The sequence below is a fragment of the Fusarium proliferatum genome (genome assembly GCF_900067095.1).
Source record: "Fusarium proliferatum ET1 genome assembly, contig: FPRO_scaffold001, whole genome shotgun sequence".
NCBI classification, from domain to species: domain Eukaryota; kingdom Fungi; phylum Ascomycota; class Sordariomycetes; order Hypocreales; family Nectriaceae; genus Fusarium; species Fusarium proliferatum.
In genome coordinates, this window is record NW_022194790.1 from 4,550,142 (window position 1) to 4,575,212 (window position 25,071).

A 25,071-nucleotide genomic window follows, 5' to 3' on the forward strand; every position below is an offset into this window, starting at 1 on the left:
TCGGGATGAAGCAAACAATTTTATCCCACTTCCATTGTGAGTGCAAAGCTGATGCTGCCCACCTCATTGAAAAAGCATGATTGCTCTTTCCCGTTTGCTATCCTGCATACTGAATGGCACTTCAGCTTTCAGCTCACAGGTGTTTGCCCACCTTACGTCGTAGGTAGTGGTATATATATAGGATACATCAAGTCTAATTAATGTACCTTAGTTGAGGAGATGCATACCTGTGTGTACCTACCTTACATAGGTGCCTTAGTAGTCTAAAGCTTCTCTTTAATTCCATGAGGTGTCTGAGTTAGTATAGGGTATAGATAAGGCAACCAAGAATAGCCTTATATATATATCTATTAAAGTTAGAATAAATTATTTATCTAAAAAACACTATCAATTATTTATATAAAAGGGCAACTTTAAAGTTCTAGTAGTATTATCAAGGTGGAAGAGTAAGATATAGATTACATCTCTCTATGTATAGTAACTCTTTTCAAACTTAACTATTATGAGGTACGATTTTGTTGCCGTAAATGCACGACCATGTAAAGGCACAGTATCAATACGCATCATAGGGTGCCTGGTAGCTGTTGGAGATTCCCCACTAGTCCACTAAATGCTCAAGATAGGTACCTATCTATACTCCGTAGTAGACTACAGCACCCCGATATATGCATAGCCCATAGCAACCAAGTATTTGTTCCTTACTTTCAGTCGCGTCTCCTGGACGCGTGGACCGCCGTGGCAGCACATGGCACCGGATAACGACAAAATAATGGCCCCCATCAACTCAGAAGAAAATACAAAACGTCAACTATCCAAAATTCCCCAAGATCTATCTGACGATGAGCTTGCAGACGTAGAACCATCATGGCAATGGATCTACAACTCTACCCTAACGACCGAACGAGGTGATGGAACACAGAGCGACAGAAAACGAAGAAAAGTGACAGGCGACAGGATTGTCGGGGCAAGGATTGGCCAATTTGAATGCAGAATTGGAGACGCTGTCATGCTCAAAGCCGATGGCTCTAATGAGGCCTGGATCGCCTTGATCTGCGAATTTGTTGAAGACGATGGCGAGGGAGAGAAAGCAGCGAACTTTATGTGGTTTTCGAGTGAAAAGGAGATCAGAAGTAGGGATAAGAAACGATCCGATTACTACCCAGTCAGCCCTGAAACTTCTTGACGCTGTTGGATGTAGACTAATCAAAAGTTATAGAATGAACTCTATATCTCTCCATCATGGGATATCAACCCCCTGGCATCAATCAACGGCAAAGCTAAGATCATGTCTCAAGATGGTTTTCTTGCGAGATACCCCCAGGGTAAGGTTCCTCGAAATGATCCAGACTTCGGTAAGGTCTTTGTCTGTCGACGAGGCTGCAATACCCGCACTGCTACATACACAGACGAGTTTATATGGGAGGAAATATATGGGGGTGAGCATGATTTGTTTGCCTTGATGGATAGGGTCAAGACTGGGACAAAAGTCACACGACGTCGTCGAAAGGCCCGGAGTCCATCACCTTCTGATGATACTTATCATCCTGCTCAAATCCCCCAGACGCCAACCAAAACAGGACGGGGCTCAGTAGCTGCTACGCCAACTTCACGAAGGAGCCAAGCCACACCAGGCTCTCGTGTCAAAAGGTTTGCGATGAAAGCCCCTCTCCCTGGCGTTAGTTATTAACAATTACTTATAGGAGTGCAAGCAAGAGACTTGAGTTTACGCCTTTGGCCACACGCAAACTGTCGCCCAGTCAAGTTGAATCTTCACCTTTCCAGATAGCACGATCTCGCCTGCATGTCTCCTCGGTCCCAACTAGTCTTCCTTGTCGGGAAGGAGAATTTTCTTTGGTTTATTCTCATCTCGAAGCAGCTATTTCGGACGGCGCAGGTAACTGTATTTACATTTCTGGAACACCCGGAACAGGAAAAACAGCGACGGTCCGCGAGGTCGTCTCCAGGCTCGAAGACGCTGTAGGCTCTGATGAGCTGGACGATTTCATATTCGTGGAGATCAATGGTATGAAGATTACGGACCCTCACCAATCCTATACTCTTCTCTGGGAAGCCCTTAAAGGGGAGAGAGCTAGTCCAGCGCAGGCTCTTGATCACCTGGAACGAGAGTTCAGCAACCCCAGCCCTCGCCGAATTCCTTGTGTTGTGCTCATGGATGAGCTTGACCAACTAGTCACCAAGAATCAAGCCGTCATGTACAACTTCTTCAACTGGCCCACTTTGCGACATAGCCGTCTTATTGTACTTGCAGTTGCCAACACTATGGATCTTCCTGAGAGAACCCTCAGCAATAAGATCAGCAGTCGACTAGGTATTATCTCAATCTGACACATTGCTGTGATATTGACTAAAAACTTAGGTCTAACACGTATCACGTTCCCTGGTTACAATCACGAACAACTGATGAAGATCATTCAGTCACGACTAGAAGGAGTCCCTGGGAGCATCGTAGATCCTGACGCTATACAGTTCGCCAGCCGAAAGGTAGCCGCAGTCAGTGGTGACGCCCGGAGAGCCCTTGACATCTGCCGCCGAGCTGTAGAGCTCGCCGAGGCCGACGCTCCTAGTGATCCTGCAACTCCAAGCAAGCGAGACAATCAAACGCAACCCAAAGGTTCAGGTCGTGTTACTATTGCGACAATCAAGAAAGCCATCAACGAGGCAACCACTAATCCCATTCAACAACACCTTCGAAGCTTGCCTTTGATGTCCAAGCTTGTCATGGCAGCTCTTTTGCTGCGTATTCGAAGAACAGGTCTTGCCGAGACAACCTTCGGGGATACCCTTGATGAGATACACCGTGCCTGCCTTCGAGCCCCAGCAGCACTTCCAGGTGTAGCAGCAGTTCTCAATAATGGCCTGAAAGGAACGCAGATGGGAAGTCAGCGCCCAATGACCAGACCCGGTCACATTCACACAGCGGCGCTCGAATTAGTAGCAGCCGGCCTGGTTAACCTTGAAGCTCAGCGCGCAGAGAGGTCCAGTAAGCTCCGTCTTTCTATTGCAGACGATGAAGTAAAAATGGCACTCCGTGATGACGGAGACCTTAAGGCGTTGGGTATCGGTGTATAATAGTTGTAGTGTAGTACAGAACCCAAACGGCGTCCTGCGACAATTCATCCTTAATATAAAAAACATACTACCTCTAATTGCTCCTTTAAAACTTTCGTCGGGCCAGTGTGGGCTTCCATTCGAGGGGGTGTGATTCTTCTGTTGCTGTTTCGTCTTGCTTCCAGATTTTGACTGGGGATAGATGCATTAGCAAGGCAAAGACGAGCATGTCAAGGCAAGATAGAGACTTACTTGTTTTATCGGCTTCTCCACAGATCAGTCGTAGGCCAGAGCGATCGAACGTTGAGCTCATGATACCTGCCTCGGCATCGAGAGAGCCGGGTTGAGCTGTGGTATCAAGAGATTGGAATCGATGGCCAGTCTTCCAATCCCAAAAGCTCATGGAGCCATTATCGCCTACAAGTCAGATTAGACACATGTGGTGAGTAAGATCGAATCGTATCACTTACCTCCTGTAAAGAAGACATTTTGCTCGTTCACACTCATCGTGTTAATAATAGCATTGTGGCCCTCGAAGTTCTGCATGAAAGCGCCTTCAGGGCACTTCCATTGCTTGACACTCCCTGTGCTGCCACTAGCAAATGTGAACTCTGACGGATGTGTTGCTAGAGCACGAACACCTTTCTTGTGATGAGTTAGTACACCCATGGTCTTGCCAGCTGCGAGATCCCAGAGTCGGACTGTCGAATCTAAGGATCCGGTGATGACTTGAGGGTCAGCCTCTTGACAAACAAGATCGGAAACCGTCTGGGTGTGGCCAGACAGGACGTGAATGTTACTTCTGGTCCGCATATCCCAGACACGGGCAACGCCATCGCGACCACCAGTGACCAGAACATCGAGGGTTGGATGTAGGGCAAGAGTATAGACACCACTGAGATGTCCGTGGTAATGACGAATGACTTTGTTAGTCTCGAGATCCCAGCACTTAACCATCTTGTCTTCGCCACAAGAGAAGAGATAAGGATGACGAGGGGACACTGCGAGGCCGCGCACAGTACTGATATGTCCAGTAAGAGTCAACCTCAGCGAGCCCGTGGCTAAGTCCCAAATCTTGATAGTTCGATCCCCTGCGCCGCTTGCAAACCATTTGTTGCCGGGTTCAACAGCCAGACTACGCACCCAGCCGAGATGACCAGAAATGACCCTCATTAACTTCCACGGCGCGTGCCATTCTGGCTTCTGCTGCTGAAGGCCTTGCACTCCTCTCGACGTAAGACTCATGTTCTGTGGCGTACTTCCGTCCCTGGCAGTAGGAGCAGATGCCTTGCCCGAGCTAGGCGCACCCTCGAGGAGTTTCATCGCTGGGCGAGCAGGCACACCGGCCTTAGAAGTCTTCTTCCCAGGCTGTTTCGTTGGAAGCTTCGCAGTAATTGATGGCGGTAAAGTCTCGACATCTGAGTATTCGTTGCGGAACCGTCTCTTGATGACGGGGTCCTCGGACGCGTCGTCTAGCTTCTGGCGCTTTGTGGCCGATCGCTCGGATGCATGGGCGTATACTGTTCTCGAGACGTTCGCATTTTGTGCGGCGAGGGCATTGAGTCGAAGAGCATCTTGAGGCGCTTCTGGTGTCTCCATGATGTATGTGTGCGTATGTTTGCGACTCAAAAGTACCTGAATGACCGCTGGGGATGTTGATGATAATTGAACTGCTTTGTGATGGAAGCGTGTAAAGGCTGGCAGCCGCGTGTGGCGCTGGATTTTTCTACACAATAGCGCCACAGATGTGTGGCTATGAGGTTTGGGTACCTATTATCTTGCTCTCCACCCACTTGACTTCCTACTAGCTCTCTTCTGCGCTAACAGGGATCTACGTATGATCAGCTACCTACGGCCGGTCGTCACACTAACAAGCAGCAACTGTTTAATATCTTCAACGCGACGGGAGTTTGTTAACAGTGTTTATTTTGTTATCAGCTTTTGTTGCTTCGTAGGCAGTATGGATACGGATGATAAGTTCCCTCTTCATGCTGCTGCTCGGGAGGGCCGAGGTATGCTTAATGAATTTTACAACTCCATGACTGGGATCACCACTAATCGGTAAATATAGTAACTGCTTTTGAAGGGCTTCTCAAGGTCAGCACTCCCCTTTATAATTGTATAGGTCAGACATTGATGTCTTTGGACAGTCAGACCCAAAATTGTCGCAACGAAAGGATAATGATGGTCGATATCCAATACACTGGGCAGCTTCTTCTAACAACTTGGATATCGTCCAGTTGTTGGCCAACCAACGCAGTTTCGATGCTGATGTCCAGGTGAGTAACGACTTCTCGTTGAAAGTCTTCTCCCATCCCCAGGAAAATAACCGACACATTCTAGGATGAAAGCGGGTGGTCTCCTTTGATGATCTCAGCCAGTGTTCCAGAGGGTGAAGCTGTTGTCAAACTTATCATGTCCAAAGACGCGGACGTGAACCTCAAGAGTAAGTCTCGCCCTCCGTCTATCAACTCAAATATACTCACCGGACCTTGAAGACTCTGCTGGACAGGTAACGCTTCAATCACGAAATCTAAATTGAGAGCCATCTAAACTCACCATATAGACTGCCCTTCACTTTGTCGCCTCCAAGAAGAATCTTGATATTGCCCGTGTTCTTATCGACAACGGCGCGTCGACCCGAGTACGCGATCGCAGGGGCCAGTATCCCATACATCGCGCTGCTGCTGTCGGTTCCGTGCCAATGGTGACTCTACTTCTCAAGAATAGAAGTCCGCTAAACCCTGCTGATAATGAGGGATTCACTCCCCTTCACCACGCAATTGCAGAGGGACACGGTAAAAAGACTCTCTTTGCCACCGGCGTCAAAAAGCCACTAACCTCTGTTCTCCAGGAGACACTGCTGTTGCTCTCCTCAAAGAAGGCGCTGATTTCACCCTAAAGAACAGCGCGGATGAGCTAGCACTTGATCTGGCACCAGATAAAGAAGTATGTATATCTCTACAACACAACAAACACGGAGTTCTTGGCTCTATTCTCTTCGCACCACACTATAAACCCCCATCTAACTCTGTCTCTTTGTCAACAGGTACGCCGATATGTCTTACAAGGCGCAGAGCGTGAGGGTATCGAGTTGCCAGGGTAGCTAGGAATACATGCTGGAAGAAAGTGAAAAAAGGTGCTACACATCACGACTTTTCCCGGGTTTAAGATGCGAACACGAGAAAGAAACGAAAACAAGGCAGAAGATAACGAAGTAAAATAGAAAAATATTCTCCCCTTTTCTTACTTCATCACGGTCCGTTCCACCAACTCGCGATACATGTCCTTGACGTCCTGAACGTCAGCCTTGAGCTCCTCAACGAGCTCGCTCTTCTCACCCAGCATCTCTAATGTTGTCTGGTATCGCGAGTTGATGTTCTCTACTTCCGCTTCTAACTCTGTTACCCGCGCTGAAGCAACTTTTTGTGTTTCCAGCTCTGTCATCAGGTTCACAATATCAGATCGCGCCTCGTCTCGCTGGCTGCATACACGAGCCATCTCTTCTTTTGCAGCCACCTTCTCGGCTTCCAGTCGTCGAATTGCCGCGCTCATTCTCTCGACGAGTTGGACGGAAGGACCAGCCCCGACTGTTGATACCGAAATCATGTCTTGCGCAACGTTGCGGGGAGACGAAGGGTCACCGTCATCTAGGCCATCATCACGATCTGGTGGCGGTGATACGGCGCGTGGTGACTCAGTAGGTGGCTCAAAGGGCGAGAAAGGGGGTGGAGGAGGTATCACATGACCGGCCGTGGACAACGCACTAGGGCGAGGAGGTTGACTGGACATTCTTCGTCCAAAGAAGAAGCCATCGCCGGCGCTTTCGGTTTGGCTTCCCGGTGTGGGTACTCGACGAGGCTGTCTTGCTGGTACAGGAAGCCCGATGAAGTCCGAGCTAAAGGTCCGGGCAACAGAGAGCAATGGGGAATCGGGTCGGCTCTGAGACCGGGGTGTGCTTAAAGCAATATCGTCTGCCCATTGCCTTCGTTCGGCCTCGGCCGAAACCTCCCTGCTCGCCGCTCGCTGTTGCTTCTCGAGCTCGTTGCGTGCCTGTTCAAGGGCCGTCTCCACGCTCTTGTGTTGGACTCTGAGGGCAGCAAGCTCTTCACGACATGTCTCGAGCTCCTGCCGAGCGACTGTGAGAGCTGGACTGACGTCCTGAAGCTCATCCTCGAGTCGCTTATAACGAGTTGCCTGTTGAAGGTGTCAGCCATCTTCCCCCCTTTTTACTGTCGAGAATATATAATTTACCGCGTCACGAGCTTTCTTCCGCATTTCTGACTCTCGCCGTTGTGCTTCGTCCCTCTCCTTTTCAAGGCTGGCAGCCTTAGTCAGGAGTGAGGTCTCTATACCTTGCCAGTTCTCGCTGGCCGATGCATACTGCGATTGGAGGGTTTCGATATGTCGTATCAACTTGATGTCACCACCAGATCCTGCAGAGGCCTCCTCGGCCGTCGCCCTCATTGCCTCGAGTTTGCCCTCAGTCGCTCTCAGCTCAAGTTTCAGCTCTTCTTCAATATTCCGACCACGTTCTAATGCTCGGTCTAACTTCTCTTGCCACTCAACCTCAGTCAGGCGCAATTTCTCAATCAATGCCTCCTTTTCTGACCGTAGTGATGCGATAAAACGGTCAAGTTCCTGCTGTTTGTTCTTCTCAACATCTAGCGCCTTTTTCAATGCCTCAGCGTGGGCGGCTTGTATTTGCTCAGCCTTGGCTTTAGATTCTTGCTCCAGACGTCGATAGGCCTCCTCCATGACAGCTTTGTCTTTCTTCAGGGCGTCGATTTCCTTCTGAAACGTAGCGCTCGCTTTTCGCACTTCCTCATTTCTCTTCTCTTGCTCTTCCTTGTTGTTGATTCGACTACGTAAGGATTCCACCTCGGCTAGAGCTTTTTCTTTACCTTTTTTGAGTTCATTGGCCTGTTTCTCGTTGTCTATAATCTGGGTGCGCAGCTTGCGAACCGTTGTTCGGAACTTTTGCTCTGAAGTTGAAAGCTTTCGTCCTTCCTCCATTAGCAGCGCGATCTTCTCATCCTTTTCGGCCAATTTGCGGTCTACACTACCCGCTTCAGCAGAACCTGCAGTCTGCCTAGCTGCATCCGCGGCATTTTTAGATAGGAACTGCAGTTTAGCTTGTAGTGAGTCGATTTGCTCAATGTAGTCTTGAATCTCCTCTGAACGAGGCGCGTGAGCTTGAGTGGCGTCCTGGTCTTTCTGTGACTCTTCAACTGGAGCATCTACGATCTGTGGTGCCTCTACAGGATGCCTGGTATCTGGTATTGGACTATTCGATTTTTGCGGGATGCCGGATTCGTCCGTAACTTGTTCTGGTGCACTTCGAGGTTCGGCCTCAGAAGGCGGCTCAACGATAATCGGGGTAGGGAAATCATGCTTGAAGTTTTGTTCACTAATCTCCCTGCTATTGCTTCCCTCAGATGTCGCTGGCTGCTCAGCTGAGGATCGGGAAGCTGGGCTGTCAGAAGATGTTGGCTTGTCCACTTGGTTGGCAGGTTCAGTTGGCTTGATTTCCGAAACTTCGATGCTTTGTCTCATCATTACGGGCTCAGTGCTAGCAGGGCGCTCCTTGTCAACCGAACTACGAGAAGTATCGATGGAGCTGCGAGGAGACGATTGTGAGGTTCGCGAGGCCATAGCCTTGGCCAACCTGGCTTGTAGACGATCATTGGCACGGTTAGGCTTCGGGGCGACAGCTATAAAGAACAAGAAGTCAGCATGCGATAGTTCTACCAGTACCAGAACACGGCCGAGGAGAAAAGAGAGGTATACCAGATGCAGTCGGTTTGGGGCTTGGTGATGGCGAGGGCGCGGGCGCGGGCGCGGGCGCGGGCGCCGCCTTCATTCCCTGCTGCTGCTCATATCCTTGTGCTGCCTGTTGGTCTTCGTCAAGTAAGTTGTCGAGACGATTCTCGACGCCTTCGAAGGCCGAAGAGAGGAACGCTCCCCATCGCGACCCTTTGCCCGGCGCAGTCATGGTCGAATGACGAGAGCGCCCGAGGTGTTGGGTCACAGCTCGTCGTTGTCGGTCGTCAACTGATTGACGTGATCGCTGGTGGTCTCCTCATCGATGTGCTGCAGAAGAAGTAGATGTAGCGCTTGGGAGGGCGGCGCTTGAGTTGACTAGGTTGCACTGCAGCTGCAATGTATTAAGGTAGATGTGCAAGGTAGTCGTAGTTCGGTGGTGGTGGTTTGCAGGGGAACGTTGGCTTGAAGGTTGAGGTGTCGTCAGCGCAACTTGGGAGTGGCATGTACTAAGGTTAGTGTGTGGTAAGTGGAGTGAGACATGGACCTCGAGGCCAGGGAGGATACTCCAGGATGATTAGGACAAGGGATAGGCTATCTTGGAATTACCTCTGTCATTGCGTGAAGAAGTCATCCAAGGATTCAATTTAATTATCATGTGAATTGGATTGAATTAGGCAACCCCCAACTCGTGTACTTCCACAAGTTAGAAGTGGCGTTAGTCTAGCAAGGAAGATGGCCAAAATTGACAAACAAAGTGGAAAATGCCCTTTGCCTTGGGGTAGTGGACAGTAATTAATGTGCTTGTTAGAACCGACACAAAGAAACCTCCAACAATCTAGGTTAAATGGCCATGCATCGAAATATTCGGCTTTGATAACGAGCAAATTTTAAACAAAAAAAATACATTTATTGAGTTTACATCGTGCCTTGCGGGTACATGTAGGATAACAGTTCGCTATATCCAGCATACCTATACAGTCCAAGTACATACTTATCCAGACTTCAAATACCGTACCAGTCAAGATCAACATCCAATGCTAGAATATCCTCAAAGCACCAATCCCAGATATGCCATGAGTTGATAATGCCAAGCCAAACCTAGACACCGACCATATCTATGTTGGTGTCATGTTGACATAGAACGTGGTTACCAAAAACAAGAGCACCACAACGAAATGCATGAAGTAGTGACAAACATTCAAATAGCATTGGCAAACACGCTCGCTTGAAATAGACTCTCATGTATCGTTCGTTCGTTCGCTCATCCATCATCCGATCACTCCTCATCCAGCGATCTTCTTCCACCAACTTGTGCGAGGTGTTGTTGCTGCCTCCATAAAGGTTGACGCTCGACGGCTGTGATGTCGCTCGTCGCTACCTTCCGAGCGCCTATCTCGGTGACGTTCTCTATCTCGACCACCGCGCTCACGATCGTCTCGCCTTGCTCGTCGCCTTCGCCGATCTTCGGTCTCTTCTGTGGGCTCTTCCTCGTATTTCGATCGATGAGCTCGACGAGCTTCACGTCTTGCCATCTCGTCCTCGGTCTGTCCACCATTTGCTTCACCCCCGTCACCGAGGTCAGGAGGAGGGGGTGCGTCAGAGTGTTCCTTGACCCATGATGAAGTCCCAGAATGAGGCCAAGCTGGAGCCTGCGGTCTCTCTTCGCGACGATGGGATCTCCGCTGGTTATATTCGTCTGCAGATTGCTGACTTCGTCGCTGACGACCTTCCTCCTCTTCTGCACCTCGAGCAGCCCGCTTTGTGTCGCGCCGACGGCGTTCGCGTTTGGCAGCTCGACGAGCCTCTTCATCTTCGACTTGTTCTGCGGCAGCGACTGCTTCCTGTTCTCTACGCAAGCGCCTACGTTCGGCTCTTTGTGCCTCCTTTTCCTCTTGCAGTCGTTGTTGTTCTTCTTGCGCCTGTCGCTCCTCCTGGGCTCGTCGTGCATCTTCATCACGCTGTCGTCTGCGTTCAGCACGGCGGGCCTCTTTGTCTTGCCTTGTAGGATCGGCTTCTTCCTCGCGCTGTCGACGTCGTTCACGGCGTATCTCATCTCGAGCTCGACGCGCTGCTTCCTCAGGATCAGGACCGCTTTCAGCAGCCCTCTTGGCCCTGCGTGCAGCTCTCCTTGCTTTCCGGTCAGCATCTACTAATACTGCGTCACCATCCATTTTGGCGCTGCGCAAGGCTTCGTCATCAGTTGTCGCATAGGTGCTGCGACGTCGCAGAGGGTCAGGTCGTTCAGTCTTCGGCGTTCGCAAACCACTGAAGAGGCCAGCGAAACCTGAGGACCTCTTGGAACTTCGTGGAGGTGCGTCAAAAGGGACGTCAGGCTCCACCATCACGGGCTCTTCATCCCTCGATCTCTTGGCTCGCCGACGACGTTCGGTATCGACCACGGCGACTTCTTCCTCTTCGCGAGATCGTGGTTTGTGAGACCGTCGGCGCTCGCGTCTATCGGGCGCGAGTTCAGGATCTACCATAACCAAATCATCGTCCTCATGCGACCGTGGTTTATTTGAACGACGACGTTCATATTTATCAGGCACAGGAGCAGCGCCAGACATCATTGCATCTTCATCTTCGCGTGATCGAGGTTTACGCGACTTGCGGCGATTGCTTAATTCATCCTCGCCCATGAGCACATCTTCAGGAGGAGGCGATACAAGTCCGCGAGCATTGGTAGAGTGGCGACGTTTGCTGCCGATGCCGTCTTTCTTCTCGCGCATGGTAGCGGAACGAGTGAGTGGTGGTTTACTAAACAAAGCAGTGCCACGAGATCGTGATGGAGTCTTCTCGACTTTGTCGGATGAGGAACCCTTGGACGACGTCTTTTCCTCTCGCCGTCTATGTCTAGTTGACTTCTCTTGAGGCTCAACCCTCTCTTCATGTGGTGTCGCGGCCCACCGACCAAATGAAGTTCCTTCGCGATGAATTTTGGGCCTTCGAGACTGCTTCGACTCAGGTGGTGGCGTCAACGGAGGATCTGGAACTGGAGGAGGCGGAGGAGCATCGCGACGGGATTTGCTCTTCCTACTCTTCCTTTCTTTCTTTGGCGATAAGTCGATGACCTCGACGATCTCATCATCTGCAGGGGCTTCGGGAACTTGGTCCTTTGGCAGTACCTCAGCTTCCTTTTCTTCGTCTTCGCCGAAAATAGCTTCATTTTCGACGTCACTCGATTCTTTATTCGCAGTGTCTTCAGCGTCCGCTTCTTGATCCTCATCATTGTCCTCGGCTTCAATGTCCGACTCCTCTTCTTCAGGAGGGTTGCCGAATTCGACTACATCCGCTTCTTCCCCTTCTGCTGCTGCGGCAGCCTCTTCTTTGGCGGCTAGCTCTGCAGCACGCTGGGTAGCGTTCTCCTCTAGAACTCTGAGTCGTTCGGTATCCTTTCTGCCAAGCCTACCTTTCCTTGCTTTCTTGAACTGGAGGAAGTCAAGCTCCTCAAGTTCTTTCGTGACCAACTCACGAGCTGCGGCTTCTGTCGCCTCTTTAGCTGCTGCCTCCTCGGCTTCTCTCGCTGCTGCTGCTGCTGCCTCCTCAGCATCAGCATCATCTCTCCCCTTGCCCACTTCACCGTTATCGATATCCTCGTCCTCTGCGTCTTTGTCCTCGTCCTCTTCCTCGTCCTTGTTTTCTTCTTCTTCTTCTTCTTCTTCTTCCTCGTCGTCGTCCTCCTGCTCCTCTTCTTCAGCATCTTCAGCTCCAAGGTCTGCTTCGACGGCTGCTGCTTCCTTAGCGGCGCGTTCCTCGGCGCGTTTTGCTGCATTATCTTCTAAGATTCGAAGCCTCTCGGTGTCTTTTCTGCCCAATCTGCCCTTTCTTGACTTCTTAGCTTGAAGGACCTCGAGCTCATCCTCCTCCTCCTTAGCGATAGCTGCCTCCTCTGCTTCCCGAGCTGCTGCCTCCTCTGCTTCCCGCGCTGCTGCCTCCTCTGCTTCTTGGGTCGCCAATTCTTCCTCGTCTGCCTCAGGCTCCTCCTCCCCCCCCTCCTCTTCCTCTTCTTCCTCCTCCTCCTCCTCCTCTTCACCTTCACCCTCACCGTCTTCCTCAGGTTGATTAACTATAGCAGCCTCAGCCGCAGCACGTTCTTCTGCGCGCCTTGCTACATTCTCCTCTAATATGGCAAAGCGTTCAGTATCTTTTCTGCCTAACCTGCCCTTTCTTACTTTCTTGGCTTGAAGGGCCTCGAGCTCGTCTTCCTCTTCTTTCGCAATAGCTGCCTCTTCAGCTTCTCGAGCTGCAGCTTCCTCCTCTTGTGTTTCTAAAGGCTCCTGCTCCTGCTCCTGCTCCTCTCCTCCAGTCTCTCCCACACCTTCGATATCAGGCTCCTCCTGAACGGCTTCAGTCTGAGCCTCAACAGCAGCTCGCTCCTGTTCGCGGCGGGTAGCATTTTCTGACAAGATGATAAATCTCTCAGTGTCCTTCCGACCAAGTTTTCCCTTCTTTGCCTTCTTTTTCATTAAAGCTGCCAGTTCTGCTTTTTCCTCAGCGATTACCACTTGTTCAGCCTCCTCCAGGCCATTATCTTCAGGCTTGGGTTCAGCAGCTTCAGATGCTGGTTCTGGTTCACCAAGCTCTACTTCGACCTCTGCAACTGCGTCTTCTGTATCTCGGATTGCCGCCTCCTCAGCGCGTTTAGCAGAATTCTCTGCTAACGCTTGGAATCTTTCAGTATCTTTGCGGCCTAGTTTTCCTTTCTTATGCTTCTTCTTCATCAACGCAGCCAACTCGGCCTCTTCTTCTGCGATGAGGGCAGCTTGTGCCGCTGCCTCAGCTACCATAGCTTCGGCTATGGCCGGTTCATCTTCCTGAAGATCAGGCTCAGCAAGTTCTTCGCCTTCAGGTTCTAGCTCCTCAGCCAACTCGTCTTCCTCGCCGTCTTCAGCATCAACAAATTCATCGTCCTCCTCTTCCTCAGCTCGGGGTATGTCTCCCAAACCCTCTCCCGCTTCCTTGGCTGCCTCAGCTTCGGCACGCTTTGCAGCATTGTCGACAAGGATATTAAATCGCTCAGTATCAGAACGACCCAGTTTACCCTTCTTTGCCTTCTTCTTGTTAAGCGCTGCAAGTTCAATGGCTTCGGCGTCGGCTGCCTCCTGGGCAGCTACTTCTTCTGCATCATGATTCTCCTCGGGCTCCGGCTCAGGAATATCATCAACCTCTTCGGGTACCAATTCTTCGGCCTGGCCGTCAGATTCGGCTTCCTTAATGGCACGTTCTTCCGCGCGTATAGCTGCATTTTGCATTAACAAATCAAAGCGTTCTGTATCCTTTCTGCCAAGTTTGCCCTTTCGCGTCTTTTTAAGAGTAAGGGCAGCAAGCTCCTCCTCTTCTTCAGCAGCAATAGTAGCAGCTATAGCGGCGGCTTCAGCCTCGATAGCGGCAGTTTCAGCATCTTCTTGGTCGGGAATATCTTCTTCTTCTTCTTCAGCAACATCTTCGGGAGTCGTCTGGGCCAGAGCTTGAGCGGCGGCGTCCTTTGCTGCCTGCTCTTCAGCGCGTCTTGAAACAATTCCGGTTAAAAACGTGAACCTCTGGGTGTCCTTGTTCCCAAGCCTTCCTTTCCGTGCCTTCTTGGCTTCAAGAGAAGCAAGCTCCGCTTCTTCTTCTGCGGCTATGGCAGCGGCCTCGGCAACGCCGTCGTCGTCAATATCGGGAACCGGGGCATCAGGGGCTTCTTCTACAGTCTCCTCAGGTTCCGGGGTTGGTTCCTCAAGCTCTTCCACAAGTAGCTCTTCCACGGCCGGAGCTTCGTCAGTAGCAGCCTCAACCTCACGGGCCGCTTGTTCCTCGGCTCGTTTCTCAGCATTCGAAGACAACTGCTCAAAACGCTCTGTATCCTTGCGTCCTAGTTTACCCTTCTTGGCCTTCTTGGCTGCTAAGATGGCCAGTTCTTCGTCCTCCGCGTTAGCAACAGCTGCAGCTTCGGCTTCGGCAGCCTCTCTTGCGGCTGTCTCTTCAGCCTCGGCAGCGGCGGCAGCTTCGTGAAGTGCTTGCTCTTCGGCTTCCTCTTCGGCTACCTTTGCAGCTCGTTCCTCAGCAACCTGTGCTTCCCTTGCGACCTTGTTTCCCAGAAGATATTCAAATCGATCTGTATCTTTGCGTCCCAGCTTTCCTTTTCGATGCTTTTTTGCTTCTAGGGCAGCAAGCTCTTCTTCCTCTTGGGCGATTACTGCCGCAGCCTCAATTTCAGCGGTCTCTCTCGCCACCGCCTCTTCCTCAGCAGCAGCAGCAGCCTTAGCGTCAGCAGACTCGATAGCAGCGAGCTCAGCAGCAGCAGCGAGCTCGGCTTCCTTAGTTGCTCGCTCTTCAGCTCTCTGAGCAGCATTTTCAATAAGAAGGTTATATCGTTCCATATCTCTCTTGCCCAGCTTGCCTTTCCTTGCCTTCTTGGCCTCTAGGTCTGCAATTTCTTGTTCCTCAGCGGCAACTAAGGCCATAGTCTCTGCAGCAGCACCATCATCATCAGGGGGTGCCTCCTCTTCAACAACTGGTGGCTCCGGGGCATTCTCAAATAGTGAGTTCTCGATATCATCTGGGCGATCATTGGTATCTGCAGAATCGGCGATAGCGGCTTCTTGGTCTTCCTCGGCGGCTACTTCGTGTGCTGCATTTCTGGCTCTTTGGGCGGCGTTCTCAGTGAGGAAAGCAAATCGATCGCTATCCTTTTTGCCTAGTTTACCCTTTTTCTCTTTCTTGGCAATTAAGGCAGTTAGTTCTTCTTCCTCTTCGGCAGCAATAGTAGCAGCAATGGCAGCTGCCTCTGCCTCGATAGCGGCGGCCTCGGCTGCTTCAGCATCGACTTCGGCATCTGCTTCAGCATCGGCAGGAATTTCAGCAGGGAGGTCTTCAACTTCAAGAACAGCCTCTTTCATTACTTCTGCCTCAGCAGCTTTCTCAGCTCGTTGAGTTGCATTCTCTGTCAGGATAGCAAATCGGTCACTATCCTTTTTCCCAAGTTTGCCCTTCCTATTCTTCTTTGCAGTCAGGGCAGCTAGCTCCTCCTCCTCTTCGGCAATAAGCAGAGCTTCTGCCTCTGCAGCCTCTCTGGCAGCAGCCTCTTCAAGAGCAGCAGCCTCGGCTGCTGCTGCCTGCTCTGCTTCAGCTTGTGCGGCTGCTTCAGCATCAGCAGTAGCTTGAGCAGCTGCCTCTTCTTGAGCGGCTTTCTCTGCCCGTGCTGTGCTATTGGTAGTAAGAAGGTTATAACGATCGGTATCTTTCTTCCCAAGCTTGCCCTTTCGCTCCTTCTTAGCAATCAAAGCAGCAAGTTCCGTTTCTTCGTCGGCAATAGCAGCGGCTTCTGCTTCAGCAGCTGCAATAGCATCAGGGTCATTAACCTCGGCAGAAAGCTCATCTGTGGCTGGTTCAGGAGAAGGTTCGTTAACTTCTGTCTCAGGTTCTGGTGTAGGATCTTCAGGTTGCTCGGTAGTCTGGGCTATTTCTTGGGCTCGCCTTTCTGCATTTTCCGATAAAACAGTAAATCGATCAGCATCTTTCTTGACAAGCTTACCCTTCTTAGCTTTCTTGGCAGTTAGTACAGCCAGCTCGGCTTCTTCCTCAGCAATAGCTGCATCCTCTGCTTCGCGGGCTGCTGCTGCCTCTGCTTCAGCTGCTGCTGCGGCTTCTGCTTCCTTTGCAGCCTGCTCCTCAGCCTCCGCTGCTGCTGCTGCTGCTGCGGCAGCTGCTTCTTCTGCCTCCTTAGCGGTTTGTCGCTGCGCAGCATTTTCTGTCAGAATATTAAAACGGTCGGCGTCCTTTTTGACAAGCTTCCCTCTTTTGGCTTTCTTGGCAGCAAGAGTGGCAAGCTCTGCCTCTTCATCAGCAATCAGGATAGCTTCAGCTTCGCTTGCAGTTATAGCTTCCGCTTCGGCTGCGGCTGCTTCTGCTGCGGCTGCTTCTGCTGCAGCTTCCTCTGCTTCTTTTGCAGCCTTGGCCTCAGCCGCGGCAGCGCCAGCCACTTCGTCTGCTTCTTTAGCAGCTAGTCGTTGCGCAGCATTTTCTGTGAGGATATTATGCCGCTCTGTATCCTTTTTGCCAAGCTTGCCTTTCCTTATCTTCTTTGCATCTAGACTGGCTAACTCTGCTTCTTCCTCCGCAACAATAGCTGCATCAGGAGCAGGATCAGGATCAGGATCAACAGATGCTGCGTCCATGTCTACAAGCGGTTGCTCAGGCTCTGGTCCGGGTTGAGCTTCCGCCACCACCTCTACATTTCCCTGGGTGGCTTCTGTAAGCTCTCCTTGAGCTTCAACAGCACCGATCGCTTCAGCTTGCTTAGCTACTCGTTCGGCTCGTTCGGCAGCCCTTTGAGTGAGGACATTAAAACGCTCCACATCCTTCTTCTTGATCAGATTGCCGCCACGCTTGATCTTCTTAGCTGTGAGATCTGCAAGTTCCTTCTCTTCTTCGGCAGCAATGACAGCTTCCGCTTCACGGGCAGCGGTCGCTTCAGCCTCATGTGCTGCGAGCGCATCTGCTTCACGGGCTGCAGCCTCCTCGGCTTCTTTAGCAGCCTGCGCCGCGGCTGCTTCCTCGGCCTCTTTGACGGATTTTTCCTGAGCTCGCTTTACAGAGTTGCCAACCAAGGTCATTAGTCGAGCCGTTTCGTTCTTTGTGAGCTTGACCTTCTTGGCTTTCTTGGCTTTCAGCACTGCCATTTCCTCCTCTTCCTTGGCAGCTACCTCAGCTTCAGCATCTGCGGCGGCTTGAACTGCAGCCTCGGCGTCTGCAGCAGCTTGGGCAGCGGCTTCGGCTTCGGCTGCTGCTGCTGCCGCCGCCTGTTCTTCTGCTTCTTTCGCTGCTTGTTCCTCGGCTCGTTTCGCTGCATTGTTGATTAAGAGATTCAGCCGTTCCTGCTCTTTTTTGAGAAGTTTTCCTTTCTTCGCCTTCTTTGACTGCAGGTTCTCCATTTCCGCCTCTTCCTGCGCAATTTCAGTGGCAAGTGCAGCGTCAGCTTCTGCAGCTGCTTCCGTGGCCAGACCATCCTGGTCTGTCTCTTGAGAAAGAAATTCATTAGAAGGTGCCGCTGGAGCAGCTGCAGCAGCGGCAATGGCCTCAGCTTCCCGGGCTGCTTGAGCTTCGGCCCTCCTTGAGACATTCCCTTCGAGCAGAGCAAGGCGTTCTTGATCCTTTTTCAACAACTTTCCATTGCGTTTCTGCTTCTTCGCCAATAGTGCCGCAAGCTCCTCGTTCTCCTTTGCGGCTTCGGCGTCTTCTGCAGCCTGTAAAGCGGCAGCTTCGGCGTCGGCGGCGGCTTGAGCGTCAGCGGCGGCTTGTGCAGCTTCAGCGGCAGCTGCCATCTCGGCCTCGCGGGTAGCTCGAGCTTCAGCTCTTCGGGTGGCATTCCCTTCAAGAAGAGCAAGACGTTCTCGATCTGACTTAAGGAGCCGTCCTCCTCTTTTAGATTTCTTGTCCAAAAGATTGGCAATCTCTTCGTCTTCACGAGCGGCCTCGGCTTCCTCAGCTTCGCGAGCGGCTTGCTCTTCAGCTTCTCTGGCGGCTTGCTCTGGGTCTCCTATTAATCCATCCATTCAGCTAGTTCTACAAGTGTGAGGGTTGATATTGGGAGAGGGCAGTCAGACAAGGCGAGTTCTCGATGTTCTCTAACTTCTCTGCCCCAGGGAATGAAGTCCAACCCCAGTTGATTTTTGCACATGACATCATCTCGAGCCTTGCTTCTCAACCCCTCCTCAATAACATCATGATATGGCTCACCAGTAGTATCGATAAGAAACTCATGTGCATTAGGCTTCTTGTTGTCTATTGAGCCCCAAAAAGCATCGTTAGGATCATCGGCGCCGGAAGTTTTAAAATCGAACGGGTCAGCGGCCGGTTTCTTGGGCTTCTTGCCAAAACCCCAAGAATCGAGGAAGTCGTCGGTGCCAACAGCCTCGACGGGATCGGGGGCGGGAGGAGGAATATCATCCTCTATTTGAATCAAGTCGCCAGCTTTCTTCTTTTTCTTACCTGTTCCCCATAGATCCCAACCGTCGTCTTGTTTCTTAGGCGGCTCTGGGATTTGATGAGCTTTAAAGAAATTTGACTCACTTGTTTCATCCTCACCTTTCTTTCCTATACCAAATGGTCCCCAACCACTCGTTTCCTCTGGCGGAGGTTTTGCCTTTCCAGTTCCAAAAGTACTCCAAAAGTCGTCACCATCCTTGTCTTCAAACGAAGGGGGGTCAGGTGCAGGTGCAGGTATTGAATCTTGAGCCCCCCAAAGTGAACTTTGTGAATGCTCCTTTTTCCCAGACCAGCCACCCCACTGATCTTCCATTGAAGGGGGTTCGGGTGCAGCTGCCAAAGCAACTTCCTCCATGATTCCCTTCTTCTTGGCCCGGTCTTTTTTGGATATTCCCCAAGTATCCCAAATATCCTTCTTTCCGTTCGGAGGTGCAGTATCGGAATCAAGGGCAAGCTCTTCCAGGATGCCACCAGCTTTGCCCTTCTTTTTTTGACCACTCCAACCCCAAGGATCATCACCATCTTTTGGTCCCTCGTCGGGTTCGGCGCCCCAGAGCGTGGAGCCCTTCTTCTTCTCTTTCTTGGCACCAAAGCCCCAACCGTCGTCGTCGTCTTCAATTCCTCCTGTTCTATCATGAGGTTTGTCCCAGGGGTTCTCTTCAGCCTTGGTTTCTTGTGGAGGCGGCGGTGGTGCCGGTGCCGGTGCCGGTGCCGTTTCGCTTTTCCCTCCTACGCCCCAGCCCCATCCTCCTCCACCAAAGCCCAATTTCGCGCCCCATGAACTAGAAATGCCCTTGGATTCTGGTGGGCTTAAACCAAGATCTAGTTTATTGTCTCCAAGATTGATATTCTCAAAGGTTGTGGGAGGCTTCGGGGGCGAGTTGCTGTTGTCATCACCATTTCCGTCACCGGCGCCGCCTGCAGCGTCTCCTCCACTGGCTCCTCTATCTCCTCCGGTATTGTCATCCTTTTGACCGTCGTCTGCTGGTGGAGCCGCAGGCGGCGGTGGCGGCGGTGGGGGAGCAGAAGGTGTTTTTGCTTTCTTCTTCTTTGCCGCTTCGTAGAAACCTTGACGCGAGTTGAAGTCGATGAGGATATCGGAATTAGGATCGTTAAGAAGCGCATCATTCGGTTGGCGGCGTTCTTTCTGGGTATCTGATGGTGGTTGAGGGGATGGATTGAGCCATGCTGGGGCTCGCATACGGGCGTAACGGCTGGTCCCATTCAGGGGCATTGTGGTGTTGGTAAGATCAGAAGAGTCGCAAGATTGAGGGAGGCGACAATACCATCGTGGAGAATGATCTGGTATAATTAGCGGCCTGTCGGCCACTTTGCGATGTGATGGTGGAGAAGAGACCTGGATAAATTGTATGACGTTAGACAAGACAGACTTTCAAACGTGTTCCAATTCCGGAACTAGATCGCATGACAAGACAGGAATGGGTGGCGGTGGGTTCCCCTCAGGAGAGTTCGGGCCGCTGATCGAGGGGTTGGCCGTTGAGCGCCACCCATTTAAAGTCTGTTAAGCTTTTGCTGGGAAACATCATGATTCAAGCAAAAAAGTGACAATATTTAAATTGCAACTACGCAAGCTGGGCAGAGAATGAAACGAACATACATTTTCATGTAATCTGTGAACAACCCAGGCACGGGCAATGAGACTCAGTCGGTGGCGCAAGGAGCTATCAACCGGCGCACTTGACAAACACTGAATAACCGGCAGGCCACGCGCCCTTCTTGTCCAATTGTCTGTGAATGCCAGAACATCGACCGCGGCCATTGTGAAGAATGGAGCTCGTGCGAAGACTGAGCGACGTCACACACATGGAAGCTATAAGTATGAAGAAGGATGGAAGGGCGACGAGGTATCGACAACTGAGCCAAGTCGCCAGAACAGAGACAGTGTGGGATGTCAAGTTCGTGACAAAGCGAATTTGTAGCTTCGTAGGAGTTTTCGTGTAAGTCGTAGACGATTGCAATATCAAACAGCAGAGTTGCGGGGTCTGGCCCTGTTCGAGGCTGCCGAAAGCGACGCCGTGACAAAGCCGGATGTATTGTCAGGGTTGAGGACAGGTAGGTAATTCTCAAATTACGCTGCGCTGGTGATGGGAGAAAAGAGTCGGATCGTCGAAGAAAACAAAATTGAGGCGTTGTCAGGTCGAAGGAGCGTGATGAGCGTACTGAGTGACTGCCGAGTTGATTGACAAAACAAACCCTGGGCGACCAACTGTCACTTTTCACCAGCCACCCCCAGTCGTCAGATCGTCGTCTGGCCTGGACTACTTTTTTCGGGGGTCTTGCGTTGCGCGCTGTGTGAATAAATGAGCTCCCACACAAGAAGATGACGCTCGACCACTCGAGGCAAGGCCAAATAATGAGTACGGTCTCCTCAGGATAGATAAGGTTGATAGAAAGGATTTATTGAAGAGGGAGGTTGAGGAAGAGGAGGGGGGAGAATTCACTGCAACGAGGAGCAAATGATTTGCAGACAGTGCATGGTAAGAGAAGCAAGGGAAGAAGGAAAGGTCGAATCGGCAAAAGGTCCCATACAATACCCTTTGGGCGCTTCAGTCCAAGACAAATTGGTTGAGCTAAGAGCCAATGACGCCAGTTCTGGCTGTTCAGATCGTCGGCAGGCGAATTGCTCAGATGTTGTACTTGTCAAGGCTACTGTTTAATGGGTAGAATCAATGCAAAGGACAGGGTTCAGTGTCCAATGTTGATGTGCAGCCAGGCGAAAAGGCGGGCAAACGCGGGAACAGGACAGGGAAATCAACGCGACAATGACAGCAAGAGACGTTAAATGATTAAGGCCCCGTAGGTGCTCAAAGCAGGGGACGGGCCCTTCAGGTTCTTTCGTCTCTAGGTAGGTACTAACCTTTAACTGGAGAGTGCGCAACAAACACGCCGCCACGATGCATAGGCTGCGAGACCTAGAAAGAATTTGAAGATGATGAGAATTTTGATAGTATTCGTTATCTAGATGCGATGAGCTAAGAGACAGATCCCGGTTCCTCTCAGCTCACACAGTGGTACATATGTTCGCTACCTTAGTAGCTTAGTAGGTACTAGGTATTTAGCATACTGTGTCGACATCAAAACACTCAAGTGCTTTTTTATCTCTGAAGAGGACTTAGACTCACTGTCTATAGGTAAGTAGGTGTCTACCTACGTGCGCAGCTACTACTTACTACCCCGATCAATATTGTTGGCCGCACCTCACCATCACAATCACCAGACCAGCAACCCCATAACAACCTGCACCCTCAGTCTCAAGCCCAACACACCCTCTCATTGCTCCCTTCAGAACCCGTATCATTTGGAAGAAGAACATTTTCCAGACATGATTCAATCCTCATCAGTTCTCACATCAAGCACCTCAACCCACGCATTCATTCAAAAAGACAGCCTCTACCACCGTCATAGGTAAACATCATATGTCGTGTTATTGCACATGCACGTACGATCCACTCGATCCAGGTCAACCAACCACTGATGAGTCCGTTGATGCTGATGCAGGTCTGCAAGGTCAGGCCGCAGCACAACGCGTGGTTGGATCAGATCCTTCGAGGTACATGTTGGCGAAGCCCAATGACTTGCCAGCTTCTCATCGACCCAGCCACCCGAATCTCACATGTGCATTCCACTAATGAGAGAAGCAGGAAATCTGAAAGGAAGGGTCGCAATGCCTGAAACCCATCCATTACAAGGCACATGTGTGCCCAACATTGGATTGGATATCTGGCGACTAGGATCTGACTTCCATCTTGTCACCAGATGTAAAACTCTCATGAGATAACTGTACTTAGTTCTCTAACTTGCTTTCCCAGCAAGACTGAGGGAGAGGATGGTTCATTTGCTGCAATGTGCTACTCCAAGGACACTTATAATCCACCTGGACTATCTACCAGATGGTGGTACACCGTATGTACAGCGCAGCTCACGGGACGGCGATGGTTTTGTCGTTCGATCTTTGTGACATCACGCGGGCTTGGTTGTTCCACTGGGGGCCAATATGCATATACATGTTGAGACATGTGTGACATTTCTCGTTACTTCGAGGGGCACTGTCTCACCACCACAAACCTGAGTTCCTTTGACAATCCTCTTGGGAATGCGGAATAGGGTCAATTCCGTGAAGTGCATAGTGCATACACGCCTTTCCCTCCAGAAGGGTAAGGTGAGGCTATCAGCTCCTTGAGACTGGTTGACGTCCCGTTCCCTTCCCGTTCCCCGCGTCTTCCAGGTTCATTGTGCTTAATAACATCGGGCAAGTTTTGTGGGACTTGCTGTTACTTTTGGTTCACACGACGACCGCTAATTAGGTAGCCAACACTTCTAAACTTCTCAAGATCACCAGGCTGTCCTCGCTTTACACTAGTTCAAGGCAATTGGGGGAGCGGGTATGGAAAGGCCCGAGGGGGGCTAGATTGAGAAGATGCTGGCAACTTCAATTACAATGGAAGGCAATGGCCGTATCAGCTACAAGGTCCAGTAGTCGCTTCGACGGCGTGCCTTGAGGTATTTTCTACAGCTTTTCCAGGTCATCCGTCACTAAACAGCCACACACGAACACATCCAGCTACTGGGGTCCTGCTTTGAAATGATACATGCAGCACAGACACGGAGTACAGACTACAGCACTACGTGCCTACATATGGAACTATCCGCGGATTGGGGTCTTGGGACGACTCGACAAAATCCACAAACGCCACAGGATGCTGCAGAGTCCCTGCGCTTCCTGCAAGACGTTAGCCCTGTACATACACCCTAGACCAAAGCTTGGCTCGAATAGGTATCGCCAAACCTTCACCGCCTCCAGGTCATGTACATACGCCGTGTTATCCAAATTTCGTTGGAAAAAGCCCGCATTTTTAATGCCGCCTGGTCCATTTGAGCTGGGATCGACGACGATAACAACGACGTGGCCGTCTTGGATGTGAGCGATGAATATGGACAGTGGACCTGGACCGTTGATGAACTGAGTTGATGGGGCTGCTTTCATGCACCATCTGTTAACGTATCAGTTCATATCCAAGGATGGATGTCTCCGCACAACAACCAGCGAAACAAGAAGAACTGTTTGCCCTCCTGCCTGACGCCTTTTGAGCGGTCAGACCTGATTGTTGCCGCGATTGTCAAGGGAGAAACAAGAATGACTCGGCAAATATTTACGACTGAGGAAGATAGAAATTAGCAGCCGCGGTGCAGGCAAGATGGATACTGGCTCCGTCGTTCTGATTTTGCCCGAGTTGTCCAGACGAAATCTCTACTTGGGTGGGAATGGCGATAATTAAGAGCTGGCGTTAGCGACTGAGCCATGAGTTGCTATCTCAAATGGGACCACCCCAGCATCAATCGGTTGCAGCTACTCCGTAGAGACGATGCAATGCTGTGCATTCACTAATTGATGCTACCATGTGAGTGTGATGATATTCATAGAACACTCGGTTCCTGACTACGATAGCTGCAGGCAAGTTACCCAAGCCGAGAAAGGCAACACAGGGTCTCGGCTTACCCTAACCCAACCCAGGACATTGTCTTGGCCTTGGCTTACGGTACAGTTCTCACAGCCCAGACTACCTAGCAGTGCCCAGTGCCGGCAACAATGCGAGTTTATTCTTAGACCTGAGCTGCAAGACGGGCCGCAATCCCATCGTTCTATCTCCAGGTACAGGAAGCCCTCATTCGATTCACCCAGACTGCATTCCGGCTTCTGGTGGAAACTCAAGGCACCAAGCTAAGTTGACGCCTACAAATAACGCAGTCTCAAGGTGTAAAACAAATCCCACTGTACAATATATGCTGTACAGTCGGCCAACTGCCGGATCGGGCCGTGAGTAGGACTTGATGTCGGGCTCGGAAGGATAAATTGCTGCCGGCTGTTGACGGTGTTGGTCTGGACTGCAGCACATGGATTTTCTAGACCAAAGATTGACAGGGCGAGATCCATTATGGTTCGTTCGTCTCCGGCAAGTCAGCCGTCGTCCGTGCTTCGGGAATTGGCTGCAACGCAACGCAGCATCTAATCTTGGGCCTCGCCCGTTCAGTTGAAGGATATCGCCATGCCCATCAGTTCGTCTAGGGCGCTCCTCTTCGGGGGAGCCTCTCTCGTTCTGGCAGGTGGCTGGCGGATCGCGGAAGAAAAGCAGCCGGACAATCGCCTCAACATGGGGATAAGCTGGAGTTGACCTTGGAGAGCAAAGGTGACAATTCCAAATACCCAAGGTTAGTAGGGAGAAGAGAGTCTGTCACTTGAGGTGCCGA

General features: G+C 51.1%; 6 protein-coding genes across 6 annotated transcripts; 2 read left to right on the forward strand and 4 right to left on the reverse strand.

Annotated features, from left to right (window-relative positions):
• Positions 1–769: 769 nt before the first annotated feature.
• FPRO_00604 (uncharacterized protein) lies at positions 770–3,090 on the forward strand (the record flags this gene model as incomplete). Its single annotated transcript, XM_031224570.1, has 4 exons — positions 770–1,162; positions 1,217–1,647; positions 1,701–2,329; positions 2,378–3,090. 4 exons carry the CDS (start codon positions 770–772, stop codon positions 3,088–3,090), a joined length of 2,166 nt encoding a protein of 721 aa, XP_031075866.1.
• Positions 3,091–3,175: 85 nt separating this feature from the next.
• FPRO_00603 (putative pleiotropic regulator 1 (PLRG1)) lies at positions 3,176–4,668 on the reverse strand (the record flags this gene model as incomplete). The annotated part of the gene is made up of 3 exons (XM_031224581.1): positions 3,176–3,261; positions 3,322–3,486; positions 3,540–4,668. The coding sequence occupies 3 exons, from the start codon at positions 4,666–4,668 to the stop codon at positions 3,176–3,178; spliced, it is 1,380 nt and encodes a 459-aa protein (XP_031075867.1).
• Positions 4,669–5,029: 361 nt separating this feature from the next.
• FPRO_00602 (uncharacterized protein) lies at positions 5,030–6,175 on the forward strand (the record flags this gene model as incomplete). Its single annotated transcript, XM_031224592.1, has 8 exons — positions 5,030–5,081; positions 5,141–5,166; positions 5,220–5,348; positions 5,413–5,515; positions 5,568–5,581; positions 5,636–5,867; positions 5,924–6,018; positions 6,119–6,175. The coding sequence occupies 8 exons, from the start codon at positions 5,030–5,032 to the stop codon at positions 6,173–6,175; spliced, it is 708 nt and encodes a 235-aa protein (XP_031075868.1).
• Positions 6,176–6,315: 140 nt separating this feature from the next.
• On the reverse strand, positions 6,316–9,064 carry FPRO_00601 (uncharacterized protein; the record flags this gene model as incomplete). Its single annotated transcript, XM_031224603.1, has 3 exons — positions 6,316–7,266; positions 7,324–8,783; positions 8,860–9,064. The coding sequence occupies 3 exons, from the start codon at positions 9,062–9,064 to the stop codon at positions 6,316–6,318; spliced, it is 2,616 nt and encodes an 871-aa protein (XP_031075869.1).
• Positions 9,065–10,118: 1,054 nt separating this feature from the next.
• Positions 10,119–20,038, reverse strand: FPRO_00600 (uncharacterized protein; the record flags this gene model as incomplete). Its single annotated transcript, XM_031224614.1, has 3 exons — positions 10,119–18,355; positions 18,556–18,852; positions 18,904–20,038. 3 exons carry the CDS (start codon positions 20,036–20,038, stop codon positions 10,119–10,121), a joined length of 9,669 nt encoding a protein of 3,222 aa, XP_031075870.1.
• Positions 20,039–23,286: 3,248 nt separating this feature from the next.
• FPRO_00599 (uncharacterized protein) lies at positions 23,287–24,342 on the reverse strand (the record flags this gene model as incomplete). The annotated part of the gene is made up of 3 exons (XM_031224625.1): positions 23,287–23,332; positions 23,640–23,816; positions 24,323–24,342. The coding sequence occupies 3 exons, from the start codon at positions 24,340–24,342 to the stop codon at positions 23,287–23,289; spliced, it is 243 nt and encodes an 80-aa protein (XP_031075871.1).
• Between the last annotated feature and the right edge of the window lie 729 nt (positions 24,343–25,071).